This window comes from Rhea americana, unplaced genomic scaffold (assembly GCF_003343005.1).
Source record: "Rhea americana isolate MKP2758 unplaced genomic scaffold, rheAme1 scaffold_21, whole genome shotgun sequence".
NCBI classification, from domain to species: Eukaryota; Metazoa; Chordata; class Aves; order Rheiformes; family Rheidae; genus Rhea; species Rhea americana.
In genome coordinates, this window is record NW_028186258.1 from 3,952,186 (window position 1) to 3,979,962 (window position 27,777).

General features: G+C 33.9%; 1 protein-coding gene across 6 annotated transcripts in view; it reads left to right on the forward strand.

Annotated features, from left to right (window-relative positions):
• Nucleotides 1–27,777, forward strand: part of STXBP4 (syntaxin binding protein 4) — a 70,958-nt gene that overhangs the window by 12,847 nt on the left and 30,334 nt on the right. For 5 of the 6 annotated variants that reach the window (XM_085304627.1, XM_085304629.1, XM_085304630.1 and 2 more), the window contains exons 7-21: nucleotides 1,640–1,725; nucleotides 2,451–2,580; nucleotides 3,156–3,288; nucleotides 5,955–6,061; nucleotides 6,152–6,335; nucleotides 7,528–7,606; nucleotides 10,136–10,230; nucleotides 10,717–10,813; nucleotides 12,535–12,647; nucleotides 13,214–13,300; nucleotides 14,925–14,990; nucleotides 19,330–19,506; nucleotides 21,187–21,303; nucleotides 22,542–22,591; nucleotides 23,777–23,910. In XM_085304627.1, coding sequence (XP_085160753.1) covers nucleotides 1,640–1,725; nucleotides 2,451–2,580; nucleotides 3,156–3,288; nucleotides 5,955–6,061; nucleotides 6,152–6,335; nucleotides 7,528–7,606; nucleotides 10,136–10,230; nucleotides 10,717–10,813; nucleotides 12,535–12,647; nucleotides 13,214–13,300; nucleotides 14,925–14,990; nucleotides 19,330–19,506; nucleotides 21,187–21,303; nucleotides 22,542–22,591; nucleotides 23,777–23,910 — 1,655 coding nt within the window. The remainder of the gene's footprint in view (nucleotides 1–1,639; nucleotides 1,726–2,450; nucleotides 2,581–3,155; nucleotides 3,289–5,954; nucleotides 6,062–6,151; nucleotides 6,336–7,527; nucleotides 7,607–10,135; nucleotides 10,231–10,716; nucleotides 10,814–12,534; nucleotides 12,648–13,213; nucleotides 13,301–14,924; nucleotides 14,991–19,329; nucleotides 19,507–21,186; nucleotides 21,304–22,541; nucleotides 22,592–23,776; nucleotides 23,911–27,777) is intronic. The other variant, XM_085304631.1, reaches the window with a different exon arrangement.

Consider the following 27,777-nt stretch of genomic DNA (forward strand, 5'->3'; position numbering starts at 1 on the left):
CTCGCTTTTTGGTGTAGCAGCTGTTTCCTCCAAAGATTTATGTAACTATTTGGATAATTATTGTAAGAGTACCTGCTGGTATTTGCTTTTCATAGRATGTTCCACTTAAGTAATCTCTCCATAAAGGACTTTTCTCCAAATTCCTTTAGCCCTCCATCTGCCTTAAGCTTCTCTTTCTGCCCTTTATTTTTGTATTTGGCAGAAATTTAAATTTAAATGAGTCCGTGGCCTCTGGCCTCTCCTTTTTTTCTGGTAGTGTAGATATATGTGAGGCCCTCTCTTAATCTGCTTTTATCTAAAGCATAATGWCCTAGTTCCTCTAACCTCCTTGAATAATTAAAATCCATCAGTCCTTCTACTGTTTTGGTGGTATGCCCTGTGGCCTGTATAGAATTTGCCACTACATACAGTCCCTCGCTCACATAGACACCTCTGAATGAATTTCTCRTGACTGTGATAAAATATTATTTGATTTATATTTAATTGTGCTTCTGGATGCACTCTGGATTTAGCATTATTTCTATACATTTTATTATTTCATTTTTAAATAATGTATCAAGATGAGATTTCAATAACCCTCTGCAGTCACAGGAATTACTTGGGAACTGCAATCACTTAATTTCTGTTCTCTCTCTAATTTGTAAGATTAATTTGCTGATATTTCCAGTTTACATCATTCTAGATTATTTTTTTCTATTTTTTAAAAATCTTTTGTTACTGAGGTGGTCATAACTCAGACTGTAATCTGTGTTTCTTCTTAAAACAGGATATATTCAATATTGGATCAATCATGCTTTTTTTGATTGTTTGTTTTCAATGTGTGTAATATTGTGTGTTTTTTCTCAGTGTGTGTCCTGCTTTTTGGGCAGCTTGCTATAATCTCTTCAGTTTCTGGAAAGAACTTCCACCTTTATTTTTACTTTATTTTATTTTTTTTCAACGGTGTGCCTGACAGCATTCCCCTTGCATGAGGGAAAACTGTATCTTTATTGATTAGTTGATAGATGTCTTCATCTGTTCCTGTTCTTTTGAAACAAGACTTGAGAGTGGTTGTTTAAAAGCTTCAGATTTGTATTTGTCTTATAAAAAAAAAAAAACACTAAATAGAAGAAAACTAAATAGAAGKTAAGAATTGGTGTCTGTTTTACTCATACTTGAATAGTTAATTTCTTCTCTACTGTTTTTTTTGACTAAGGTTGATGCCACAACTTTGTTTACTGGTCTCTTCTGGATTCYTTTCCATGATGGTTAAATTAAAAGCATTCTGTAAACATACAAGTATATTATCTGATTTCTTCTAATATAAGTATCTCATTTTGGACCTAAGTAATGTCACTGTTTTGGTATCTGGAGTTGATTTGAACTGTTAAGACTGAAAAAATCTTAAAGGGTAAAGAGAGGTAATTAAACTTTTCTATCAACAGTCCATTTTATTCATAGTTACTGCTATTCCATCTTTATCCTTCTGTATTACATTATCTTTTTCTTACCTCTTCTGAATGTTTGTATGTTTGTCAAAACTTTCCACTTTCAACTGAGGAGCCTTGTTTATTATATTGGATATATTATAGTGGATTTAAAGGGTTGCATTTAGAAATAATGTAAATTTCTGACAAAGAACATCTTTTTATTACTGTAGAAAGGAATTCCTTGACCTGATGGATAAGTATGGCTCTCACAGTAACACTGACTCTGCAAGAAGTTCTCCAACACAACTATTGGCAGGTAAGGATACTTCTGTGGTCTTCAYGGCAGGGAAAACAAAACTGCTTCCTAGCCTGATAGTGGAATAGAAGATAGCACTTAAAACAGTTTTCGTTTTGGGGAAGGGTATGTTAGACCAATYAGAGCAAGTGACTGAAGTCAGGCAAAACACATATGTTTACTTATGACTTTAACATTTAGTTTGTAATCTACGCATGAAACTTGACTGATCTGTGTCTCAGTTTCCCCAGCTCTAAAATAAATACACTACCACCCACTTACAGTGATTTTAATTAATGAATAGCATGAAAAGTGTTTGATATTTGTAAATAAAACATACCGTTAAGATTTCAAAGTACCAATAAARGCTCGAGGTAGATTGTATTAAGTTCTAATCCTCCTGGAATTGTTGCCTAGATCAAATGCCTTTATGTAACTTGTACAATTATCCTTTAGGAAAGAGACTCAAGATGTTTTAGAAGTTTTGTTTGTTTGTTCTGCCCTCAGTTCGGAAAAAAAATCATCACTTACTGGGTTTTAAAGAATATATTTTTGGAAYCCTGAATGGCTCTCAATTCTTAGCTGTATAGACTTCAGCTTTCTTTTGATTGCTTATTATTTGCTTTTTGTGTGCTTTCTAACATGAAAATAGTCTTGCTGAATTACTTAAGTTGAAACTGTACCTTCTCCCAAATGTGTATTTTATTTATTTTTTTCTTTTTCTTCCATTGTTTCTTTTCTTTAAGCAAAACCTGTTGACAGCCTTTCTTCTGGGTCATCCTCAAGGTCACAGAGTCCTCAGTTGCATCCAAAGGATATTACTGCCATGACCAGCAGAAATGATTCTGTCCTAGCGCCATCCCCAAAGCTTGCAAAGTAACTTCTGAAGATGACTGTAACTCTGTTGTTTAAGCTGTAGAAAATACTGTGTTTGGTTGCATGGGAAAATGTTAGGTTGAGCGTTGGAGTGCTCAATGTTTTTGATTTTGTTTTTTAATCGTGTAACTGATAATACTGTTGATATTACAAACGCTTTAAGTCTTAACCATTTTTTTCTCCTCATTTTCTAGTAAAAGTAGATTACTTGAATTGACTTCTGATCTTAGTGTGTCCTAACAAATAATGCCTCTAGTTTATGTGTACATAGATCCTCCCATAAGCCTGTCTATAATACAGAAGAGTTTTTAGTCTTGTGAAATAATATATGGGTTTTTTAAAAGACAAGTTGGAATTGCCAGAAGTAATAACTAAAGTTGCTGATTTTGTAGGAAGTAGACACTGTAGAGCTTGAATAATTTGGATTAAATGTCTGCTACTTCTGTTTGGTTGCTGTAATACATATATATGAAATCAACAAGATAAAGATGTTATACCAGTCATGACTCTTAACTGAATATCTAGTTCTGTAAAGTAATTCTATTTTTCTGTTTTTTTCTTTTTTTTTTTCCTAGGGATAGCGTGTTTCAAATTATCTTTGTTTGCAAAGGAACAAGCCTAGGTTTGAATATTGTAGGAGGAATTAACAGAAATGAAGGGCCTTTGGTTTATATTCAAGAAGTTATCCCCGGTGGTGACTGTCATAAGGTAAAAAATATAAAGATCTTCTGGGTTTTTTTTTTATTATTATTTTTTAATCTTCAGTCACCTGAATTTTTCCTTTCATTTTGAACATACTTTACTACTATAGATACATTTATTCTGTAAAGATAAAATTTAGTGTCGTATATATAGTCTCGTGTTGCTGTTTGCTTATTCCCTAAGCACAAGTATCCCATTCACGACCATGTAACCATGGTGTGGTACGGAATTATTTATGAATTAAAATGTGAGGAGGATGAGGATCTAATTCCCCAGTGCATAGGAGAAAAAAAGAAACAAACTTCTTTTAGAGGTTAAATGATGCATGGATTCAAGGTAAATCAGCAGAAATGGAACAGCTGCGGATTGCATCTCTGTTTTTTAATCTTGGACATTCAAACAATCATTTTCCCCTTGTATGAATTTAGCTCAGTCCTTGCAGTTGGAAAGCATCACGTGGGTGAGATTAGAATAATAAGAATTTCTGATAGTCCAGGCTAGTAAAATGTATGAATTGGTGCTGATTACTGCCTTCATTTCCAATGAATGCAATATATAAAASAAGAGGATTTGTACATTTCAAAGAAGAAATAAAAAACAGTTCAAGCACACAAAACTGCTTTATCCAAGCATGTCCTTTTGCACCCAGTGTTATTATGGTTATTTTGATGCACAGGTATCTGTTTTTCCTTGCCAAGTGAGAGTACATGGTAATTTCATCAGCAGTAATTTTTGCCACAAAACTAGGTCTATAGCTATTTCTGACCAAAATTTTCTAGACCAAGGTTAATCCCAAAATGCAGTGATGGAAATAAACGAAGTGCAATGTTTCTTCAAAACTTCTTTTCGTAGATAAATAGTAATCTTTACCTATTTTGTTGTGACCTTTAAAACATTTTCCCATCGTAAATATCTAATTTTAAGCCTATCACATTTATAATCAATGGACTGAGAAAGAGTCATTAATCTGCAGTAGATTCTAATATTATCATTGTTAGAGATAATTGCCCCACTTTGACTATCCGTATGTTTGAGGAATCTAAATAGCAAGCATGTTTTAAGTCTCTGCCATAGGAGGGCAGCATTGAAGTTCGCATCTTGTAATAGGCTGAATGCCAGCAGACTTGAACATGTAGGACCTTCTTTCCAGAAAGAAAGCACTAAGTAACAAAAAATATAGYAAAATTCTGTCATAGGATTGAAATCAAGCAGATAAAACTTAATGTATGTGTGTATTAAATAGKTAAAATAAGTCCTTCAAGATCAGCTTAATTTTACATATTTCCTGCAAAACTACTTTTGCACAGTTTGTTTCATACCTTTAGATTATTGCTGTGGTTAATTTCTTAAAAATTGAAGAATGCAGGTATGTTGCATGTAATTTATGCATGTTACATTAGAAGAATGTGGCAACGCTTAACTCTGTAACCATGAATATATCCATCATAGGCAGATGAATGACATGAATTTTCAGTYAAATTGTTGAGTCCTCTTTAAAATGCAAATAAAAGGAGCTTTATGTTAATGAGAAATCTAGCCTAGCATATTTAATGTCTTGTCTTACAGAGAAAGAAATGTGATACRTGTCTATGTTGGTAAAAAGTTTGCAATGAGTAATTCAACAAAAGCACGAAGTTGACAGTATTATATTTATGGTACTCCTGACCAGTGAATTCCTAAGAGAGGAATCTGTTTTTCTTAGTAAGATTACTGTGGCTAGTAAGTGCCTGAAAATTCCCCTTTATAGCCAAGAACATCTGTTTCTTCAAATACAAATTAATTAAGCTCACAGCTGGATTAACTAGTAAAGAAGCTTCCTATAGACAGATGAGCAGATACTCCTTGCTGGAAGCACCACTCTCTGTGGTAGAGAAGTTCACTGATGTCATTTCTGCATGATAAAGTTTTGATAATGACTGCAGTTGTGGTGATACTGAATAATTATGCAGAATAGGTACAGTAACTTGGAAGAACAGAACATCTACTTTTGTTTCTCACTTATCAAAAATAATAAAAGACTTTTTCAGTGCTATAATAAGCATGTCAGGATTTATGAATTTACTACTTTCTGCTCTCAGAGGTTTGTTCCAGTGGCTAGGTTGCTGGACTTTCTGGTGTAATGTGTCTGCATTGATATATTAGGTGAGGCCTTGATCCCATAATATATTTTACCCACGTGGAGGAGTCTGCCTCTAGGGGAATACCAGGTGATTTAAATGGAACTCTGTACAGTCTTGGGAAGATTCCTATCCTGGAAAAGCTGATGTGAGGCCATAGACAGTTTTAGTATGTAATAAACATTAGTCAAAACAGTTAATTGGACAACTTTACTGAATGAAGTGGTTGTCCACTGTTAAACAAAGGCTGCAAAAGTTGTCTAATGTCAACATGGGATTTATTATGTGAGCTGCTTTTAGGGTGCTTTCATTTCCTATGTTGTTAGTGAGAAAGCCTACAGTACATGTTGTCTAGTGTCGTCTTCCTTCATTTCATCTGCTGTTTATTCCCTGAAGATTGATTAGGCAAAATTTATAGTCATTCTTGGTATTTCTTATCCTAACAGATTGAAAGGTGTGTGCTAAAGTGCAGTAGTTAAACGATTCTTTCTTTAGCATTAGCAGTTTATACAAAAAATTGTGTTTTTGTTTTTTCTGTTATTTGTTATGGATTAGGATGGACGATTGAAGCCTGGAGATCAGCTTGTATCCGTAAACAAAGAATCAATGATTGGTGTCTCCTATGAAGAGGCAAAAAGTATAATCAATAGAACAAATATGAGGTATTTGTTACTGCCATTTTTGCAAAAGTAGTGTATCATCTAATTAACAATGTAGTACACAATATGCTGATTTTTTTTTTTTTATTTTAGATTTGAAAGTTTTTGGGAGATAGCTTTTATTAGACAAAAAAACATTGCCAGTTATTCAGAGGATCTGCAACGTCCATCCACTCTCTTAACATCTTCTGTAGTATATGGAGAGCAGCAGGCTGCGATACTTAGTCCTCTTGCATCTCCTAATGGGAAGCTTGTCTCCAAGTTCACTGCTAATGCTGTGAGTATACTTATGACTTCTGTTAGTATGAACTGAGCAAATAGTTGTTTTCTGAATTCTATTCAAATTTCAGTATAGGGTTCTTTTAATTCAGTTTCCATTCTAGTAAGAAAAATGACTGGCTCCTTTTCCTGCAAAATACTCATTCTTTGGAATATCAAGATCCTTCCAGATGGCATACCATATAACAGTAGAATAAACCAACTTGATGAGAGGAATAAGAGTACTAGTTGACTTGTGACAAGAAATCAAATCAACTGAAGTAAGCATTAATGGCGTTCTTAGATACAAAGGTTTTCTTTACTGTTTGTTAGGCAATAAAGGTTAAAATGAGATATTTTCTAGTTATTCAGTTTTACATTTCAAAGATAGGGAATCTTTGATTACTATGTATGTGTAAGTACAGATCTCACAAGTTATACCTCCTTCAAGATAATGAAATTTTTGATTAAAAAACAGAATCCAAGAGGAATGGTGTGTGTGTTTACCTCTTTCCTTTTTCTGACTGAATCACATTCATTGTTTTAATTTTGTATAGTTCACCCTTAGTGTAAAAAGCAGTATTGAACTTGAGGCAAGAGAGAATGTTTTAGAATTACTCCATTATTTCAGTTTTTCAAAGAACTTTACCAATTTATAGGTTTTTAACTCTAAATAAAATATTTCCTTTGAACGGAGAATAAAATATTCCATGTCAAATACAAAGTCAAAAGAGCTGATTCTCAACTGTTCTTATGTTCGTACTTGAAATTCTTGCCCATTTGTTCTTTCCTGTCAGAAATATAAACATTGAAGCAGGTTGCCCAGAGAGAGTATGTTATCTCCATCTGTGAAGATATTCAAAACTCAGCTGTACAAGTCCCTGATCTAAACTGGCCCTATGTTGAGCATGCTTGCAATTATGTATGGGCTGGTATTATTTTCTTAAGTGGTTCCTTGCCACAAAATAAACAAAAACAAATTTTGTTTTATAGGTATAGTGGATCAGAACTTTAATGTAAATCAGAACTTTGACTTTAATGGCATTCCCCACTGCCCCACCTTGTGCCTGCCCACTCCTTCCTTTCTCCCTCCGGTCTTCCTTCTTCTCCCTCTTTTGTAGATCAACATGCATTTCTAGTCTGATTTTTTTAACCTATTTCAGAAAATGGCCTTTCATGACTTTTGATTTTCCCCCACCCCACCCCCATAGATGGAAACTGGAATCAAGAAGAAAGAKCAATCTCCAGTTGAGACTGTAGACAGCAGTCCTACTGATGTGCCTGCCCCTGGTAACTTCTGATTTAATTCTTTTTGCCTCCATCTCCTGTTTTTTCTTCAATAACTGTCCTACAGAAAATACTACCTAGTATGAATCCATAAGCTTTAAAGAAGGGAATATTAGACTTTTTTTTTTAAGTACTGAGGTGAATAGATTGTGCAGTGACTTTTTTCAAATATAATTTACAATGGACTTTGTTTATAACAAACAATTGAAACCAAACAAAAACAAATGATCACAACACTTGCTATATAGCAGTAACGGTAATAGACTCAGTTGAAACCAGATAATGAAGACTCACATATAGATCAAGATTAGGTTGCCATGGAAACTCTTCTTTCATGATTTGTTGAAATTCTGTGGATGTATACTGTTTGCACCTTTAAAAAAATCAGGACAGCGTATTGTAAGAATAGAAATAACATGCAAACCTGTAACTTTTTTTTTTTTCAGTTTTTAACAAATAGAATTCTAGAGTGGGTTTTCCTGAATATGTCTGAGACCCATGGTGGTCAAAGAAAGACAATACTTTGATACTTTGATTATATCTTTAAGTATATAATTTAAAAAGAACAACTAGGAAAAATAGAAGGATGTTCTGGTATTACATCAGAACAAAGTCAGAGCTGTAATGGTAACTCCTTTAGGAAACGTGTATTCGTTGCATTTATAAATAGTGAAGATGCAGAAGTCTGACATGATGAGTTATGTTCTTGTTTCATGTGATAAGCTTGTGATTTATGTTCTTTATTTCTCCATGAAGGCCTGAACTTCTGACAGTAGCAGCATAATCTCTGCCCCTCAAATTGATTTGTCTGTGTCTGAGAAGAGGAAGGACAAACATGCAGGACGTCATTCGTCCTGGATGTTGCTCCACTGACGTTATTGTACCTGGGGTTGTTATGGCCTGTCTTAGATATCCTAATGCTAAGTGAAAAGGTCTCCATAGAAGGATTAGCTGAAGGGTTAGCTAACTGAATATGAACTTTTGAAACTGGAAAGGTTGTAATATTTAATAAAGCTTGAGTTTAATAATCAAGCAGCTTTGTCATGCTAATCATGAAGAACACAACTAAATCAGAGGCATAAGACAGGCTGTTTCAGAATATGTTCAGATTATAAAACTCTTGATTAATATTAATGCAATACATGGGAGTGTCATTGTTGCTTAAAAGAGCTCGAGAAAGCCAGTTTCTTAAACATGTCTGAATAATGTGGAACTACTGTAAAAATCGCTACTAGAATGGAGAGTGAAAATACTTGACAGCTCCAGTGTATACTGTTTCTTGTATTTTTTTCATTTTAGTCTTGTTTAATAGCACATCCTTAATCAAAGATGCCATTTTCTTTCATCAAAGAATTTCATCAAAGTTGCCCTTTTTCAAGTCAAACCTTGAAAAATCAAAGTAGCTTGGAGATTTTTTAAAAATTRTGTAAGAAAAATGAGCATAATTCTGAGAAATTCTTGCAGAAATTCATGCACAAAGCTTTTCATTCTGAGTTGAAAGGAAGTGTGCCAATTCAGCTGAGGTCCTAGCCCACTGTCTTCAGAATTTAATATAGCATGTGAGAGGTGTTAGTGTCAGAGATTTCTCAAGATGTTTTGGTTTATGCTTTTGGCATAGAAAGAGAATGTAAATTACTTTAAGCTTGGAAACAGATACTCTGTGAAATAAAAAAAAATTTTTTTTGCGATGTAACTCATGCTCTGTTAGAGCAAATCTCAAACTAAAATTTTTCAGTTTTCAAATAGCGATTTTGGTTTGGGCACCTCTCTAATGCATTAATGAAATAGTGAATTAAGATTTAATTTATATTTATTTATAAATAAATATTCCATTTTTCTCTGCAAAAAAATGCGCCATACTGTATTAATGCAACCAGTTAAAATTATGCAAAATTATTTCTGACTGAAAGGACTGGAGAGGTAGTGATGAACACTTTGTCTACAGAGTTTATTGGATGGTGGGCTTTGGAAAGGAGTTCCTCTTCAGGAAAAAAAAAGTGTGCTGGGATTCAGCCTAAGCTTACTGAGCACAGTCCTTAGTGGCAACAAGTCATTCCCTCTCTTTCCACAGTGTTTGCTAGTTCACCCGATATGCTTTTGGGAACTGTTGAATGTGTAGAGGGTACGTCTTGCTGGTCTTTCTTGGAATTCATAAGTGTATTTCTCCTTCTGTTCCCAGAGTTACTCAATGTATTTCTTGTATAAAAAAAAAAAAAAAAAAAGAAAGAAAAAAAAAAAACACAGTATAAGCCATATACTTCTCCTTTTGCATCTCTAGAAATTATTCCCTGTTTCTCTCTAGTAATTTGCTACTTGTCACTTTAAGTAATCAAGCAGTATCCATATTTTTGGTTATTCAATAGTGTTTTTCTTATTTTTGAAAAAGATCAATCCAAATATTAACATTTATTGTGGCAATTGGGTATTAAGTTGGGATTACTTTGAAGAGCAGAGTTTCCGAACAAATTATTCAGAAACCAGAAGTTACAGCTCAATCTTCGTTTAGTTAAATCTAAAATTTTTTCTTCACAGTACTCTCTCTCAATCAGATTGATGATTATAGGCCACAAGGAAGGAAGAATTTCTTGAACTCTTCTGTTCATCTCAAAGCAGAAAAGCTGGAGAAAGTAAGTACTTTTAATCTTGTGAGTTTTTCTTTCTCCCTCCTTAATGGTGCATATAAAACAACTGGAGAATATTTCTAGCTTGACAAAAATGAAGGTGTAAAACATACGTAAAATTTCCTGTTTGGATTGTTCTTTGAGATTGCTTCATTTTATGTTTCGGGCAAATTACTGTTTTTGTTAATCTGGTTAATGATTAGCTCTATTATCTTCTGGGAATCTGAGCATCCACCAGGATTTTTAAGGCTGTTACTAAGGGTTTTGCATTCATTTTACCCATTTGCATTCAAGGGTAAATAATATCTGAATATCTTTAAATCAGTAGAAAAAGTCATAAAGAGTCTCTGGAATAAAAGTGCTCTCAGTGAGAGAGTACTATAATATAAAAAGGCTGTTTGAAGTGAGGATCTTTAATTACTCCACCTATATCCCTTCAGTCATTATTCCTAGTCCTTTTCCTTTTTCTCCAAGTAAGTCTTCTCTTTCCAGGCACTGAATTATCTTGGGATACATCCCACAAATGAACAGCAACAAGCCATGAGGCAGCAGCTTGAGAAGSATTCTGAAGGAACAGTGTCTTTTGGAGGTAATCATTTGTTAATTGCCCTGGAAAATGGAGTAATGTAAGAATATAGAAATGATAGATAATACCCATTGGTATTATGATTGGTAAATAATAGATAATACCCAAACTTGGACTTCTGAAACATGGTGGTTGAAAAGCATATCACAATTGTATCTAATAAAAAGCAATCTTGAGAAAGTTTGAGTTGGTGTTCAGTTACAAATTTCTAGATTTACCTTTCGAATAGGGCATCATAATAGTGTAAGGGTTTTTTTCAATGAAGATGTCCTTAAGAAAACATTTCATTAAAATGAAGTATGAAAGTAGTTTCTATTTTAAACACTTGACATATTTACTCCTATGTCTTAAGAAGCAGTCGTAAGATGCTTTGTTAGAAGTGGCTTTCAGTTTAGGTGTAATTAATTGTAGAAAATAGCCATTCTTGAAGTGTTCTTAAGTATTGCATCTGAATTAATGTGTAAGTACAGATATAAGCACACATTTCTGTATTATCAAATTGCTTTGTATTAAATATTAATAGACTACCATAGCAGTTTATAAAGGTATAAAACTGTTGTATTTTTATTCATTGTTATCTTTATTTATGTGCATAATATTTGTATGATTTTTTTTTGGGGGGGGGGGGGGGGGGGGAGGGACTGAAATCAATATCCATAAAATAGAGGCCTCCTCATTCTGAGAGGTTCTGTAATTGTTCCAAAAATTACTTGGGTATTTGGAAGAGTACTGATGATTAAGATGACTTCTTGAAGCAACTAAACTGACTGATCATTTAACATGCTAATTTTGTGAGTGCCGTAACATTTGAACTGTATGATGTATAGAAGGATTTGCATGGAGACCATCATGATTCTTCTAGCTAAACCTAATTCTGATGGAAACCAGTTTCCTCAATTAGCTATGACAAGTTTGGTGGGTGACACTATCAAGTTCAGAATATTTGTCATACACCATTAGTTATGATGGTAGTACTGATAGAAATTTCACTTAAACTGGATTTTCAAGTATCTTTATCGTGCAAGATACTTGATATTCCATCAGAATTTATAGTATGCACAAACTGATCTCTATCTTTCCACTTTTCTGTCATGTTGTAGCAATAAATATGTTTATACATTCAAATTAAATGTGTAATCAAAGCCCTATCAACTGAGAAGGTTGTAATTTTTCTATTTAAAACTTTCTTGGTCAACATAAATTTTACCAGGTCTCTAGTGGGCATTTGAAAGATTTGCAAAGGAAAAGATTATCAGTGAGCTTCCATGAAGTTTACCCTCTTACTTCCAGAGACAGAGCCTCCTCTTATAGGATAATCCACTGGGAAAGGCAGCTGTATACTGAGTGTGCAGATTTCTCTTAAATTTTTGCCAAAGATCTGCCAAATGTAGAACATCTCTAACCAGGTGCTTTAAAGGTGAATTTCACAGCACCTTTTCTTTCTTTCTCTTACACAAGTTGAACGAGGGGAATTTCATGCCAGGACCATTTTGAAAATTTTTGTTTTTATTTTTGCTGGCCTGAACAAATGTTTCTGCTTTGAGGGATGTGTCTGACAAAATTGTAGAAGAATTAGGGCTTCCTTTAGGAAGCCAATGGAAGGCAGGCATTGTATTTATAAAGGGTAACCTGCATTATGATAATAGCAGTTGCGTTATATTTGGTGATGCTGGTACTAAACTGAAAGTGGAGACTATAGCAACACAATCTAAACTATTTTTTAGATTTTGTTGAGGTTTCAAGGAATCTGTTCTCTTTGCATTTGAATGCGACAGACGGTGACCAAAAACCTGTAACATTTGGGGCCAATGAACTTGCCAGTTTTTTAGATTCACAGGTAAGGAACATGCCTGTACAGTGTTTAACTGTTGTGAGGAGATTATTGGAAAGCTTAACATTTTCTTTTCTTTTCTTTTCTTTAAGAAAAAAAAAAAAAAAAGATTATTCCAATTTTAGACAAATTTTTAGAACAGTTCCACATCAAGGTTTTCTTTATAATAACCTAGTTTCTGTGAAGCTTTTTAAAGCAACCTACTTTGCAGAAAGCAGTTAAGATAATTATTTGTGATTTGTTAAGAGTATGGACAACAGTGATTTACTGAGATTTCTTAAATGGGCTACATTTCACTACTAACTGTGTAAGTAATAAACAGTTAAGGAGCCTGCTGATTTGAATTTCCGTATTTGAAAATCACTAATGTTGTTGTTCTCTTGGAAGGTAAGTTGGTTAAAATTTTATCAAATATTTTTAGTATTTCTGCAAATGAGTTTTTATTTTTAAATAAGTCTAAAACTAAGATTATACTTTGAATTTATTAACAAGATTTTTTAAGAAAAAAATGTTAATGATTGAGAGATGCAGTTAGCACTGGTTTCTAACTCTCCCTGTTTAAATATACACAGTTTGCAACTTGCGATTCTTTGGAGGATGACATGGAAAGGCTTAAGAGAGAAAGAAATGAAGCTTTAAGAGAGATAAGTAAATTAAAGGTAATACTTAATTTTGATTACTTTTAAATCATTCTAGAGGATAATTTCTTTTTGAAGTGTATATAGTATGTAACTTGATGTTTTTCTTTTGAATTTTATGTGCAAATTAAAATGAATAAATAGAAAGGCAGAACAAACAGTCCTAGTTATGTTTGAAATTTGTACACTTACAATGCATTTCTGGAGAATGTGAATTTTGCTTTGTATGCTGAATACTAGTGCATTCTTTTGGTTTGATTTGTAGAGAAATGAGACTAAAGAGACATTTCACACATGAATTTGGAGATGTGACTGATTTTTTCAGGACATTTTTATTTAGAAATTGTATGATCCTAGTAACCACAGTGACTGAACATATGTTAATATTTTTGAAAGAAGTCAGAATTGGGAGATATATTTGTCTGCTTTCAAAATTAACGCATTTTTATCATAGACATTGCACAATATAAAATATAAGCCCTAAAGCAAAAAATACATTTCTTGTGATGCAATACTCTTACAACCATGTTACTACATTGTTTTTTTGAAATTTTTTGAAAACCTAAGACAAAAAAAACCTTTGGTGTTGTATTCAGTGTATCTTACCTGTGATTTTGGACATGATTCGTAAAAGTGATCCAAGGATACAGGCAAATCACTGCTGTGTCCAAAAAAAWTCTTTATTGGCACAAATATACAAAAACGTTGGGTTGACATATTCAAAGAGCTTTTCTTGGTTCTGACCACAAATGCTCTTCTCCTGAAAGCTTGAAACTGAAATGGGGGGTGGGGGGGTAGAAAACTTGGCTTATTTTCCTGTGAACATTGAAGTGATGAATAGGTATCATGACTCCCTAAACTATTGATGTACTCGTGGTCCAATTCAGTATGTTCTATATGTTCCTTTGGCACTTTTTAAACTTTTTTTTACAGCTTCTAACCTTCTGGAAGTGGTGTTCCTACAGGCTTCTGCTATAGGTTGGTGATTGAAACAACAGTAAAAGTAACTTGAATATTAAGAACATATATAAGAAATATATATAAGACAAACATCAAGAAAATAAATTGTATTTTGTCGTTAAAAAAACATGGGGGAGAAGAAGGGGAACTTAGGTTGCACAGCAATCTATTAAAACCACAAAAAAGTCCTTATTCCTCTCGCTTCCTAGATACCTGAGTAACAAGAGAACTAGAAGACTTAAAATGTGTGTTTTATATACCTAACACTTGTGTATTATAGATAACCCTCAGCTGCTCATAAAATGTAGACAATACAGTATCAATAAAGTCTCTGAAATGAAAAACTAACCTTTAGAAATTAAAATTTGGCTTGGTCCTAAGTTTTATAAAAGCTGATGATTATTTGTTATTTCCACCAGAACTCTTTTAAATATCTTTCTCTGTTTATTTAGCATTATTAGTAAATTTATGTTTTGGCTTAGAAACGTACCAGTAGTACAAAAGTCAGTAGTAAGTAGATTGGTAGAAATTAAATGAAGCTGATTGTTGCTAGCTGTAGTGTTGATGAAGCTGTTTGGTCCTAAGTAGGAGTTGGGAATAAAAAAAAAATAACTATTTCTCTTTTAATTACTTCTTGCCCCTCTTTCTTTTTTCTTTTTTTTTCTCTCTCTTTTTTTTTGGACAGGAAGAATTGTCTGAATCTGTGAATTTACAGAAACAGTTAACAGAGGAGCTACAAACAGTCAAGCAAGTATGTTGGAGTTTCTTAAAAATATATAATTCTGAAGGTTTGTCTCTTTATCCTCAGTGTTTTGTGAGGAACATCTTGTTTCTGCCTCCATATTCATTGATAATTAAGAGAATAAATCAGAGTTACATARGAAATTTAGCCTTCTTCCATATCTTAAAATAAATTTCCAACTATATTTATGTCCTGCTTTGTTTGTGGCCTGGATTCGAAGCCAGATAACTTACCTGTTTCCTGCTTCTTCTACCCAACATTATCCTATCAGCAGGTTTTCCTCTTAATGAGTTGCTTGGCATTTCTTCTTTCTACTGCTACCCGCACTCCTTGTACATTTCTGTTATGGCTATCTGCTCTATCAGATGTCATAGGTAAAAATGCAACAGTTTAAAAATATTTCATCTTTATGTTACGTTAGGATTTTGCTTGTATCTGTGTATTTGTTGAGCATCTTTATAATAATCTTCAGTGTAAGAGAACTACGAGAGCTCCACAAAGAGAACTTTCTCCATTAATACTGTCATACTGTGCTCTGCACACTGTGAGGCTGCAGTGGAGTAAACTAGATTGTTTTTTGGTTGAAACTGAGCTGGAAGGTGTGTTTAAAGAGCACATCTCATGTTTCAACCTGTTAACGGGTGTTCAGTCTGTCATTCTAGACTAGAGCTTGTACAAGGTAAAAACCTCAAATTTCAGATACTATGGACATCAGTTCCTCAGCATTGAGTATTTCAGTCTACATATGTGCTCTTATTTGTAAGGCAGACAGCGAAAGGCTGTTTAAGGTAGTTTGTTTTCAGTGAAAGCAATACCTATTTTCTACCACATGAGGCCCTCATACTTATATTTTTCTGTGAAATTCTGTCATGTGACTTTGAAGATCAGATTTGCACAGAGGAGTATAGATTTCCAGAGGCTAAATATTAAGATTTTCTCAGAACTGTTTTAAGTAATTGAAATTAAAAAGGTTCGAAATAGTGAAATGAAAGGAAAGTAACAAATTGTGGACGGTTACAACAATATTTTATTTTGAGACCTTTTTTAGGCAGTACTAGCAGGCTTATTGTAGAAATTCTAATTCTGTTTATACCTTGTGTGTTGTCAGGCATTTTATATACTTTTCTATAGATCAGAACAAAAGTTCACACCTTCATTTTGGTTGACACTGAGATTCAGAGTGATAAGAAGTATTAAAAAAAGCAGATACTTGCATTGCAAGTTGACCAGTGTCTGGCATGCAGGATAGACTCATGTTCTCAGTTGCCATCTGGAAGATCATCTAAAGAAAAATCTCTTTATTTAAGCCTTGTGAAAAATTCTGCTCTGTGCTACAGTTCTGAAAGTCTGTAGTGGAAAACTAGTGGCTGTCCCTTTGGGAAATGGTGTTAAATCTTCTCCAAATCCTGTTTTCCATTTCTAAGCCTGATACACTCCAAGGGATTCATAGAGCTGATGGAATCTGGACACCTCAGAGGTCTCTGTTGTGGCAACCTATCCCACCTGAAAGCAGGGCTGCAGCTCTTCCTAAACTGCCAACAGCATTGCTTGTCCTTTGGCCATCATCCCACTCTCAGGAAGCATCTCAGTACGTTAGAGTTCAGGGAAGTAGTTTGCTGAGAAAGCCTGGTATTTGCCTCGAGTGATGTTGGCATACAAGGGTTTCCTGAGGAATTTGAAATAGAGGTTTAACACACCTTTGTACCTTTTGGCTCTCTTACATGGCACGCAGCGGCGGTTGTGCTGCTACAGGTGTTATTTCTGATCGCTTGTTTCATATATGAGCTTATCTTCAGGGTCTTGACAGGAATTATGTTTATACCACTGAGGATGTTTTCCAATATTGTACAATATACCAATATCTAAAAATAAGGTTTCCTCTATGATTCTTTGAAATAGCAATTTCTTGCGTATCTTCAAAACAGCAAGAGCTGTAGGTGTGTGTCTGTATTTGCACGCACTGAACTTTTTTGAGAAACAGAAACAAACGTTGCCATTTTCAAGAAAAGTATAATTCACACAGTTGGTAGCCAGTTGAGTGCACAAGCTAATAATTCCCTGCTCTATCACTCAAGCAATTAGCTTTTTAATTGGGATAAAATTTACTCATCCCAGGGTGGAATTTTTCTTGCCAAGACTTGCTGATGTTTCTGGAAACCTGGCCAAATGCAGGTAAAAGTACTTATATGGTCAAACCTACACTCATCAGATGATTGAAGTTTAGAAGAATATAAGAAAAATCAGGAAAATTAGTTAGTATCTTCTTCTAAAGTCTTAAGGATCTAAAAGATAAATGAAGGATAGAGTTCCTCATCTGTTTTCTGGAGAATGTTTTTCTTCTCTTTTAGAAACAGCAATTGACATACAATAAATAACTGAGGTCTTTCTAATAATAATTGTTTTTAATTCCTGTTTTCATCTGGTCAGTGTTTAAGTTCAGACCTTTCTAGCATGAGAGCAGATGTTGTTAATGCACAGATTTAATACAATTATGTGATATTTGCATTTTTTTCCCATTGTTGGAAAAAGAAAATAATTTCCTAGTATGCTCTTAGGTCGGGAGGCAGAGATGAGTCTACACACACTATGACATTTGTTAAGTATTATATGATAGTTTTTCCACAAAAACTGTGAGAATCAAGCATTCTTTGATTTTTCAGGAACAGTGGTTTCAGTGACGGTTTCTGAAAGGTTACTGCCTAATAATAGATTCTCGGTACCTGTTTCTGTTCTGCCCCTGCCTGTTTCCCATCTAGTCCCATTCTGAACCAAGATACAGTTGTAATAATAGAATATGATGGGTAAACCAGGAATCGGATACTCACCTAAGTATCCTTGACTGAGGAATTTGTACAAAGATTTTCTAGTTCTATGAATTCCTATATTTAAAGATTATAATTTTAATTATGTCTTCATATTAAATTGATTTTTTTCCACCAATTACTAAAAAGCTAAGGGGAAAAATGGTGTAGTGCTTCTGGTGTCAGTGAGCTTGAGAGAATGCTGTATGTCTACATATGTCTATTTTTTTTTTCTATGGGGACAGAGTTTTGGATGTAGATAGCTTTGTGATGAAATAATTAAGAAGATGTGGCCGAAAAATTGTGTACTTTTCTTCCTGAAGAGGCAAGTGCTTTTTGATAAAACTTAAGAAGGAAAGAAAAGATTCTGTGTTCTAACTGAGTTTGGATACTGTGATGTATGTCAGTTCATTGTGTTAAATTTAATTAAGCATTAAGGCTCATAGGAGTTATTGGTCATGTACTTTGAGAAAGACATAAGGACCCCTATTTTTACACGGTGCATGCAGAAACCCTTAACAACTGCAAGCAGCCATCACTTGAGAATATTTGTTAATTGATTGTCCAGGAGTTAGTTGAACTAGCCACCTCTAGAATGTATGTCTTTGTCTCCCTTTTTACTCTGATCTTTCTGTATGAGGAGCATCAATCATTTCAAATCACGCCCTTCTGCTATCAAAGAAGGATTTAGACTTTATGGATTGTTGTGATCTATAGTAAAAATACTCRATCATTTTTATGGTAAGAGTAAGGTGCCATTTGTAAGTTAGGGAGCAATCCTGCAAATGATTGCTATTGTGTGTTGATTTTTACAACAGTTCTTTGCAGCCAGGAACTGAAAAAACGGAGTTTTAGTTAGACTTTCTAAACTTACAGATCAAAGTTAACTTGAATTTATATTCAGTGGTAAAATTAACTGAGAAGTATCCTTCTCTGAATAATATTTTACAGCATTTAGGAATTACTTTAGCTGAACTAAAAGTTAGTGAAAGTTTTGCTTGAAAATGTACTGCAGCTTCTCCTTTCTAGGTTTCCATATGTTATTTATAAATAAATTATATGTAACTTTCTTATGTGATAATGCAGGATAATGATACAAGAGCAAGAACTGGGTTAAAAAAAATCAAAAGTAGCCGTATTTTAATAATAATTTGGACTAAATACCTTCATTAGAAGCTCATCTAAATAATATGAGAACTCTGAATTGAGTGTGAATCAAGGCAATAATAATAATATATGAAGTAATATATCATTAAAAGTACTTTCTTAATACAGAGTGATAGGACAGATTAAGAGCATCAGATACATTTCTATATAAACTTTCGTTCCATTAAATGTAATCATAGATCATAATTTAACTTATTAGGAATATTGTCTCTATTTGTAAAGACTTGTTCTTTTTTTACGCATAACAAATCTAAAAATTAAGAATTGAATCATCTAATCATCAATCCTGAAAGGTAGCCTTAATGACAACTGCAATACTTTTGAACTTTTTTTAATTCTGCTGTTAGCAGGAGTTTTCAATTATATTCTATAATTTATAGGAAGCCAAGGCAGCTGTAGAAGAGACAAGAGCCTTGCGAAGTAGGATTCATCTTGCAGAAGCTGCACAACAGCAGGCTCAGGGAATGGAGATGGACTATGAAGAAGTAATTCGCTTATTAGAAGCTGAAATTGTGGAGCTGAAGGCTCAGCTCACTGATAATTCTGGCCAAAATAAAGTAAGCAAAGAAGTCTCCTGTTGTAGTTACCATGGTTTCCTTGCTGTTGTCATGTATCTTGTTTTCATTTTCTTTTCATCTGCTTTTCTAAAGTAGGTCACTGTTTGTCTTGTATTATTCAATAACCAGAATGATGTGTAGTGAAGGAGGTAATGCAAAGTGTGTGAACCTTTCTTTATCTAGATATCTTTGGGCTGGAAAAATAGGAGCCGGATGCATGTATATGTCATAGGTCAATATGATATATCTCAGGTGTGTTCCTAAYGTGGAATACTTCATGGACTGCAGATAGCTCCCCTGTAAAGACTATACATATATATGTGTGGGGTTTGTACGTAAGTAAAAATGGCCTCAATATTTTTATTTTTCTGTTAGAAAATAGTAAGTCCAATACTGTTTTGAGTAAAGTCAGACTTAATGAACACAATCTTTTAAATGCTACTAACAGTAGTTTGCCAGAGACAGTTCTGAGAATGTGGGGTGCTTTCTTAATGATTTTTTTTCTGAGGTTTGAATTCTTTATATTTTCAAAAATCTGAGTTGGGACTTGATCCTCTGCCTTTCTTACTTAAAAGAAGCAGAATCAAGAAGCTGTAACAAGGTAGAGCTGGTATAAAGTCCTTCTGTTTTTATTCAGTACAATTCTTCCCCCCACCCCACTCTTAGTATAGAAGAGCAAGGTACCTCTGCTGGCTTAGTAGCTCCTCCTGCAAGATTTAACAGTGAGATTATCAAAAAAATGTAATCGGTGTACCCTCTGACATTCAGAATGATGATGATTCTGCTGCTTTGTATATTGTACGTAAACGAATGAATGTATGTATTTGCTTCAAGTAAAGGTAAAAGTAGTATGTGTGATGTTAATCTTTTTAGTATAAGTTTTATAGTGGATATTACTTAGATGGTGGGTTTTAAGAAAAGATTTAAATGTAAATTTTATTTTTAATGATCATGGTATTTTCTTAACTTTTGAGTATATTTTATTCTAAATCTTTTATTCAGCAGACAGTTTAGCTAAACAAAAATGGCCCAAAACATGTCAAGATCTTCCTCATGGTTCAGACGCAGGAACAGTACCAGGGACAAAAGCTGAAACCTTGAGCCTCCAGGACTTGAGCTAATGAGCCTGGGGCTCGTGTTCACTGTAGCTAAAGTGCAGAAAGGATGCATAACACTGATCAATAGGTTATACAAGTGCTTGTAGAGAAATCCTAGGGGGTAATTTTCTCAAAGGTACGCCATAATTACTCGATTTGGCAGAGAATGTACAGGTTCAGTTTAGTGGACTGAATTTGTTAGCACACTGGCCGTTTATGCCACCCTGCTGCAGGTACTGCTAGTGTCAGGTTTGAGCCTTTCAGTTCAAACTATTATTAAGTTTTAGCCCTATTAATGTAATTAGCTTCTGATTTCAGTCTACTGTAATACCAAAAGTTGGAAACTATAGTAGCTTAGGAGCTGATTTTCTAGCAGATCAGGCATGCCTGCCTTGGGAAGAGCTATGTTTTTCTTTTTCTTTTTTTTCTTCTCTCTCTCTTTTTTTTTTTTTTCTTTTTTTTTTTAAGTATGTGAAATATTTCAGACATCCATTTAAATCCACACCTTGTATCTATGCAAGCGCTAAAAGAAAATGATTAAAGTGAAAGCCTTAAAATAGTGTGGATCAAATATCTTTCCCAGGAAAACATCCAAGACTTAAGAAAGAGAGTTACAGTGCTCGACTGCCAACTGCGGAAATCAGAATCAGCTAGGAAGACCTTTGAGGTGACTACTGGAAAATTGCTACAATTTGTAGAGGTAACTTCCTTTATCATTTCTAGGGGTATTTTATTCGGGGAAAGTTGCATATTGGTATTTTTGAGGACTAAACATAGTAAACTGATCACAAGCTACTTTGTGGTAACCATTTCACAGCTAAAAACAACCTACTAGAAATACAAGTAGTGTAGTAGGGCAGGTCCACATAGGAATTTATTTCCTAGAGGAAAAAGGCAGGAAAAAGATAACATCTGAAAATATTTTGAAAAGTTATAAAGCAAAAAAAAATAAAATTCTGATATTTATGTCATTTTAAAGAGTTACATCCTTTTTCCTTTTTTATTTATATATTAAAGTAAACATACAGAATCACAGAATAATTAAGATTGAAAGGTGAACACTTGCAATCATCTAGTTCAACTCAAAGCATGGCCAACTAGAACAGCTTGCTCAGTATCTTGTCCAGCTGAATTGTGAATATCTCCAAGGATGGAGACTCCACAACTTCTTCGGGCAATCTATTCGAGTGTATACTAACACTTAATGCATCTTATCACAATCTAACATGAAAATATATTTGGAATAATTTATTTTATTCATTATTTTTAATATTATGGATAATTATTTAATGTGCCTGAAATATTTATCTTTTTCTAGATGAAAGTGGTTTTGTTGAAATGGAACAGTTTGACAAGTTCAAGATATGTCAGATTTTGACTAGATTCAGTGCCAAAATTTGTATGTTTGTGGATTAATAACTCTGATCATAAGCTTTTTCTGAAAATGCTGATTAAATGAGTATTAGAGCAATTATTTTGAAAAATGCTAATAGCCAGGACAGTAACTTTATAAATGCATACCAATCTGCATCATTTTGTAAGTTCTGATAATAGTTCTTGTAGCAGAACTCTTACAGTTGAGGGGCAGGAAGATGGAGGGGATGGAGTGAAGAGGGTTTGTGAAGTCAATGGGAAAACTGGTTGCTCAAATCATTATTTGCCTTTGCGTAAGTATGGAGATGGTATAAATCTTGCATTTTATGATGACAGAATATTGTCAGCATAGAAATTAATTTTGATTCCATTGTAGGAACAAGAGGTTATTGGTGGCACAATGAATGGAAAATGTTTTTACACATCTGGCTGGGAGAGACTAGACATTTTTTCATTTTTTAAATATGCATCAATCTCCTCCCTGCATTTTTTTTTTTCTTTTAAAAGGAAAAAAATATATAATATTGATTTATAAAGCATTAACATCTTGACTGTGACCAACAGGTTGTGCATGAAGTACTCTCAGATAACTATACTTCCTCAACAGTTTTAAGGTAAGCACATCTTAACTATGTTGTAATTAAATGACAGTTATTAATACTTAAAACCCTTACTATAGTTTTAGAAGTCTACAAAAACAATCTTGTAACTATTTTTCCTATAGTTCTTTGCCATGTGTTTCTGCACTTCTACTGGGGGGAGGGGAAGCACATTATGGTTTTAGGGTACAGCTTCATTAAACACGTGAGACTTAAATTGAAAGAGTTAGTAACTGCACAGCTATGACCATCTCCGTATTTCCATCAGTGAATGATGTTGTGCTAAGGCATAGTTAAAATTGCAAGGAAATTTATAATGGTTTGGAATTTGTTCTCATCTTTTGCAAGAAGTTTGGAGATTTGTCCAAGAGATTTTACATCATCATTAATCTGATAACAGATAAATAGATATATATTTCTATGTATCTGTGTACATTTTATTACTTTTCTTTTTTAAAAAGGTACTTAGCAATATTCCACAAGATTTAGAACAGCTTTTGACTCTTTAGAGTATCAACATAATCACACCTATATATCTGAGTAGCCAGTAGTATAATAGTAGCTATTAACTATTACTGTGTAACAGTAAAGTTGTTTTGGTCTCTGTGCTGCCATATTTTTCAGTAAAACTTTCGAGGAAATCAAGTCTATTTGAGTGAAACTAGTCAATAAAATCTGCAGAATCAACTGTTACTCTGTAGCTATCTTTCTGTTCTCGCATGCTAATCCCAATCAGTTAAATGCAGTTCCCGTTGGCACTGCATGAGAGCAATGTTAAATGTTTTATAAAGTTGATAGTGTTTCTTTAGTAAATAATTGAAGTGTAAAACAGAAAGCCAAGGTCAGAAACTGACTCCCTAACAGACTAGAAGATAGAAATTTTTTCCCTAAAGCAATGTCCCTTCTCAAATGCTAATATCAAAATTGCTTTTAACAACTTACTTATCTGTTACCCAGTGAGTTTTTGACACTAGATTTTGAGGCATGAGCTGTGTTATTTTATTTTAATTGAAATTTGCTCATAGATTTATTATACAGAGAGAATTACCTCTAACACAAACTCCTCAGTTTGGTAGTAAAAATCTTTTTTGTTAATAGAATGAGACCAAAACCAACCTAGAAACACAGGTTTACTATATTAAATGTAACATTTTCTTTTGTAATCTTTCAAATCAGCATTCAATGTTTTYTGTTCTTCAGTGACAGAAGAACAACATTGTCTACTAAAGCACTTCTTGCACGGTTGGGAAGGACTGGACCTACTGTCACAACAGCTCTTGCAGTGGAAGCCAAAGACCTTGCCAAATCTGTCCGGGCTGTTTTGGAAGTAGATTGTGAGTGTATACATGTGTATTTGCACATATAAGTACTTCTTTATTTTGTCAAATTTTTAGCCTCTTACTAACTAAGAGCAGAGCATTTCAGGAGTTGCCTTTTTTTCCAAATGCAGGAAAAGGATCCCAACTGCAGGTTCTGTTTGGATTGGTTTAGAACTGTGGTRTGGGTTTGGGGTCCAGAGTCTTATAGAATGCTGAAAGATCTATAGAAGCAGGAAAAGAGATGATGCTGATAAAAGTCTTATTTCTTTGGTTGTTCCAACCCTAATCCTTACATTAACCTAACTTTAACCGTACCTACAGTCAGAACTTTCTCCTGCAATTGGATTGTTTTCTTATAGTGATTTGGCTACTTTTCTGTTGTATTCTTCACCCAGTAGAAGTTCTTCACGCTATTTTTTTTTTCATTTCATTCCAGGATCAGAATGTAGCATGAGGAAAAACTAATATCTGTCTAGAGTTAGTAGTGTTTTTCCTTCTTAAAATATTAAAGGTATTTCCTCCTTAATTATAAGCAGATATGCCAACGTAGTTTATTGCATGCATATTGCCAATGTGACTTGGGAGTAATAATAATGACCTCATTTAAATAAATTGGATATGTTTGCTAATTCATTGAAGGTCATGTAATGAATTATAGTGAGACTTTCCCAGAAAATATATGGTATAAACAAAAAAAAAAAAAGAAAAAAAGAAAAAAAAGAAATTTAGTATTTGTAAGAGACAATGTTTTGAATTAAAATGAAGTCACAGAATTATTTGGGATCATAAATACTCTTCTAGGAAAAAGTATTTGGGTAATTCCTTATGTTATTTTTAATAGCATGTATACTATTTTGTTTCTTTTCAGTTTAAAGTTTCACCTGCTTATACTGCTTATATTAATCCAAAGGAAAAAAAACRTTTTTCTTCTTCTTGTGTTAGTAGCTTTTTATAAGAATACGGTGGTTCAGTAAAGAAAATATGTATTTTGAGGTTTAAACTAGGAGTAGGTAGGCATTGCTGAAAGAGCAAAAAATTGAGCTATACAATCCATTTTATCCTCTTCTAGAAAGTTTAACTAGGTAAGTAATAACTGCTATACAAACTTAAATTATTCACCTATAATAGAGTGCAACAAAGCCAATGGATAGTAATACGAGACTTCAGTGTTTTGCTGCCGCACAACCGATCATTTAGAATTACAGTGCTATTTCAGTGGATCCAATTTTTCTGTTTACTTTTGTTCCTCTGTTTCTGTTGTTGTTTGCACAGTCGCTCTACTTTCAGGTTCATCAACAGGTATTCATCTACCAAACATATTGTAAAAGGAAGAAATGGAAGTGTAATGTTGAAAAGATACTTAAGTTCTGCTCAGTAGCATCCATCACTCTTCCAAAAACGCATACCAGTGACTTAGTTTAACAGCATGTTGCTCTAAACACTGGGAGAAAAAAAGTCAGAAGTATGCATCACAGAGGGTTCTAGAGACTTGGGTTTCCTTACTCAAAGACATCATCTGAAACTCATTGAAATCCGAAATTCATTGACCTTGATGGGCTTTGAACAAAAACCATGTGATAAATTCAGCTGAGATGGCAGACTTTCAGAATAAAGGCTTTAAAATGCGGTATCTTGGACCACACCTCTGTGTTCAGAGGGATATGGATCCCTCTTCCAAGCTGCAAAAGATGCATCAGAATGAAAAGATTTTTCTGAATCTTTGAAAATCTGAGTATTATTGTTAAAGAGGAGTTTTTAAATCAGGAAATTTCTTTTAAGGAAACAAATCCTGCACAGCTTCTAAATCTAGCATCAATTCAGCAGCAGAGAAGTTTTTTAAAAAAAATGGATGTGAACTGGTAAACTAAATCATTCATGACACCAGAAGACAGTGAAGATAGCAGACATGAACATACGTAGAACACGGTATCTTAAGGAAGATTTTATCACTGTAGGGAGTAAATGGAACCTGCAGTTTCATTTGGGGATATGTGCATTTCCTCAGTTAGGTCATTAACAGAAATCTGTGCACAGTGGTGAAAATTATGCTTGTTCAAGACCAGTTACAGTAATAAACTATATGCATTTGGAAATCTGAGAAAAAACTGTGCCTTATTATAGAATTCAAACTTCAGATCATTGAAATGGCTGGATATTTTGATCATATTTACCTACAGGTGAGAGGACAAGTCAGTTCCAATCTGGTTTAGATGGATTCATTTGCAAAAGTAAAATGCAGATGCCACAACCCATTACAGAAATTTTTGGCGAGTCAGAGAATTACAGTGGTAATAATCATTGTATCAAAAGTTTCTTACTCGTTGTTTTAGAATTAGTTTAGATGAGGACTGAATAAATACATTTGTTGAGGAATCTTTTCAAGATGTGAAAAATACCTTACTTGATATTATTTATGCATTTTTTTTATTATATCAAACACTTTATGCAGGAGAAAAAGTAAAAAGATAAAAAGTGCAGAAGTGTCCAGAAAATCAAAATTAGAGTGACTAGAAGAGATGAACAGAATAGCTGTGGCCGGGAGAGGGGGAACTGGTTTTCCACCAATAACAGTGGAAGTGTTTTGCCCATTAAGTTGTTTCTATCACACTAAGGAAATCACGCAAGGAATAGAATCATATAATCATAGAATGGTAAGGTTGGAAGGGACCTCTGGAGATCACCTAGTCCAACCCTCACTTTAGTCTTAACTGCAATTGAAGTCTAATGTGTGGTCATGTCAAATATAATAGATGGAGTTCAAGTTAGAAAGCTCTAGAGCCATAGCGTGGACCCATTTTATGATCCTGAGAGTTTAAAAATAGCTCTGCACAGAAGGATTTAAAGATTGAACGTCATCCTTCTGGGCTCATTCTGATGTGGAGAGTATTACAGATAGACTTGGGCTCTGACGAGCTTGTGTATGAGATTAAAGCTTTAAAGCTCTCCCAGGGAAGGAGAAAAAAAAATAAAAATAAAAAAAGGCAGTTAAGGCAGAGTAACTGTTCAACGGCATTCTGTCTGCACTGCTCTGTGCCATGTTCTCACAAAATGTTCCCGTGTGGACAGCAGATGAGCTGTCCCAGAAAGAGGGCTCTTAGGGATATACCAGTTCATAAATGTTGTATTTCAAAGAAAAAACAGGTATAGTGAATATATTTGAAGAATGAAGGTTCTCTTTTTTTCCAGAAAGGTGTTTATAACWTTTTTTTTTTTAATGCTATAATCTTGAAGAACTGGAATACATATTTTTGAGATTGCTGACTAGATAAAAATGTTGACAGACAGCCATAGTGATATATTTTTACTTTCAGAATAAATCTTCTTTTCCAATGTTTACTTGATTTTATGCAAGATTAAGTAAAGGAACATGCCCTAAACAAATTATCTTCTCTTTTTGATTTCATGACAATACCTGTGGAGAAAAAAGTCTAGGGTAAAAAGACAAGGCTGTGCAAAGTTGTTCCAAAAGAATACTGATTTCTCTGTTGTAGAACATCCTTGACATCCAGGACAGAATGATATATGTATGAATTGGCCACACAAATTGTCCTCCTCCTGCATAATAGCATCACATTTTGCCTGAGGAAAGAAGTTTAAAGTTCAGTATATTCTTCAAAATCTCTAAGCCTAATTTGTGATCATGCTGCAGATCAGTTTTCAGCTTGGTAGATGGCATGACATTAACTATGTGAAGTCAATTTGGCAATTCCTTAAGGAAGGACTCTGCTTAAAAAAAAAAGAATCGTGTTGCACAGGATCCTCAAGACCCAGAAATGCAAATAAAACAATAATAAACAGCATAGTCAAGATCATCATTCTTCATCTTCTTGAAGACTGTTAGCTATTTTTAAACTAAATCCTGGGAGGCCTTTCTGCTTTGTA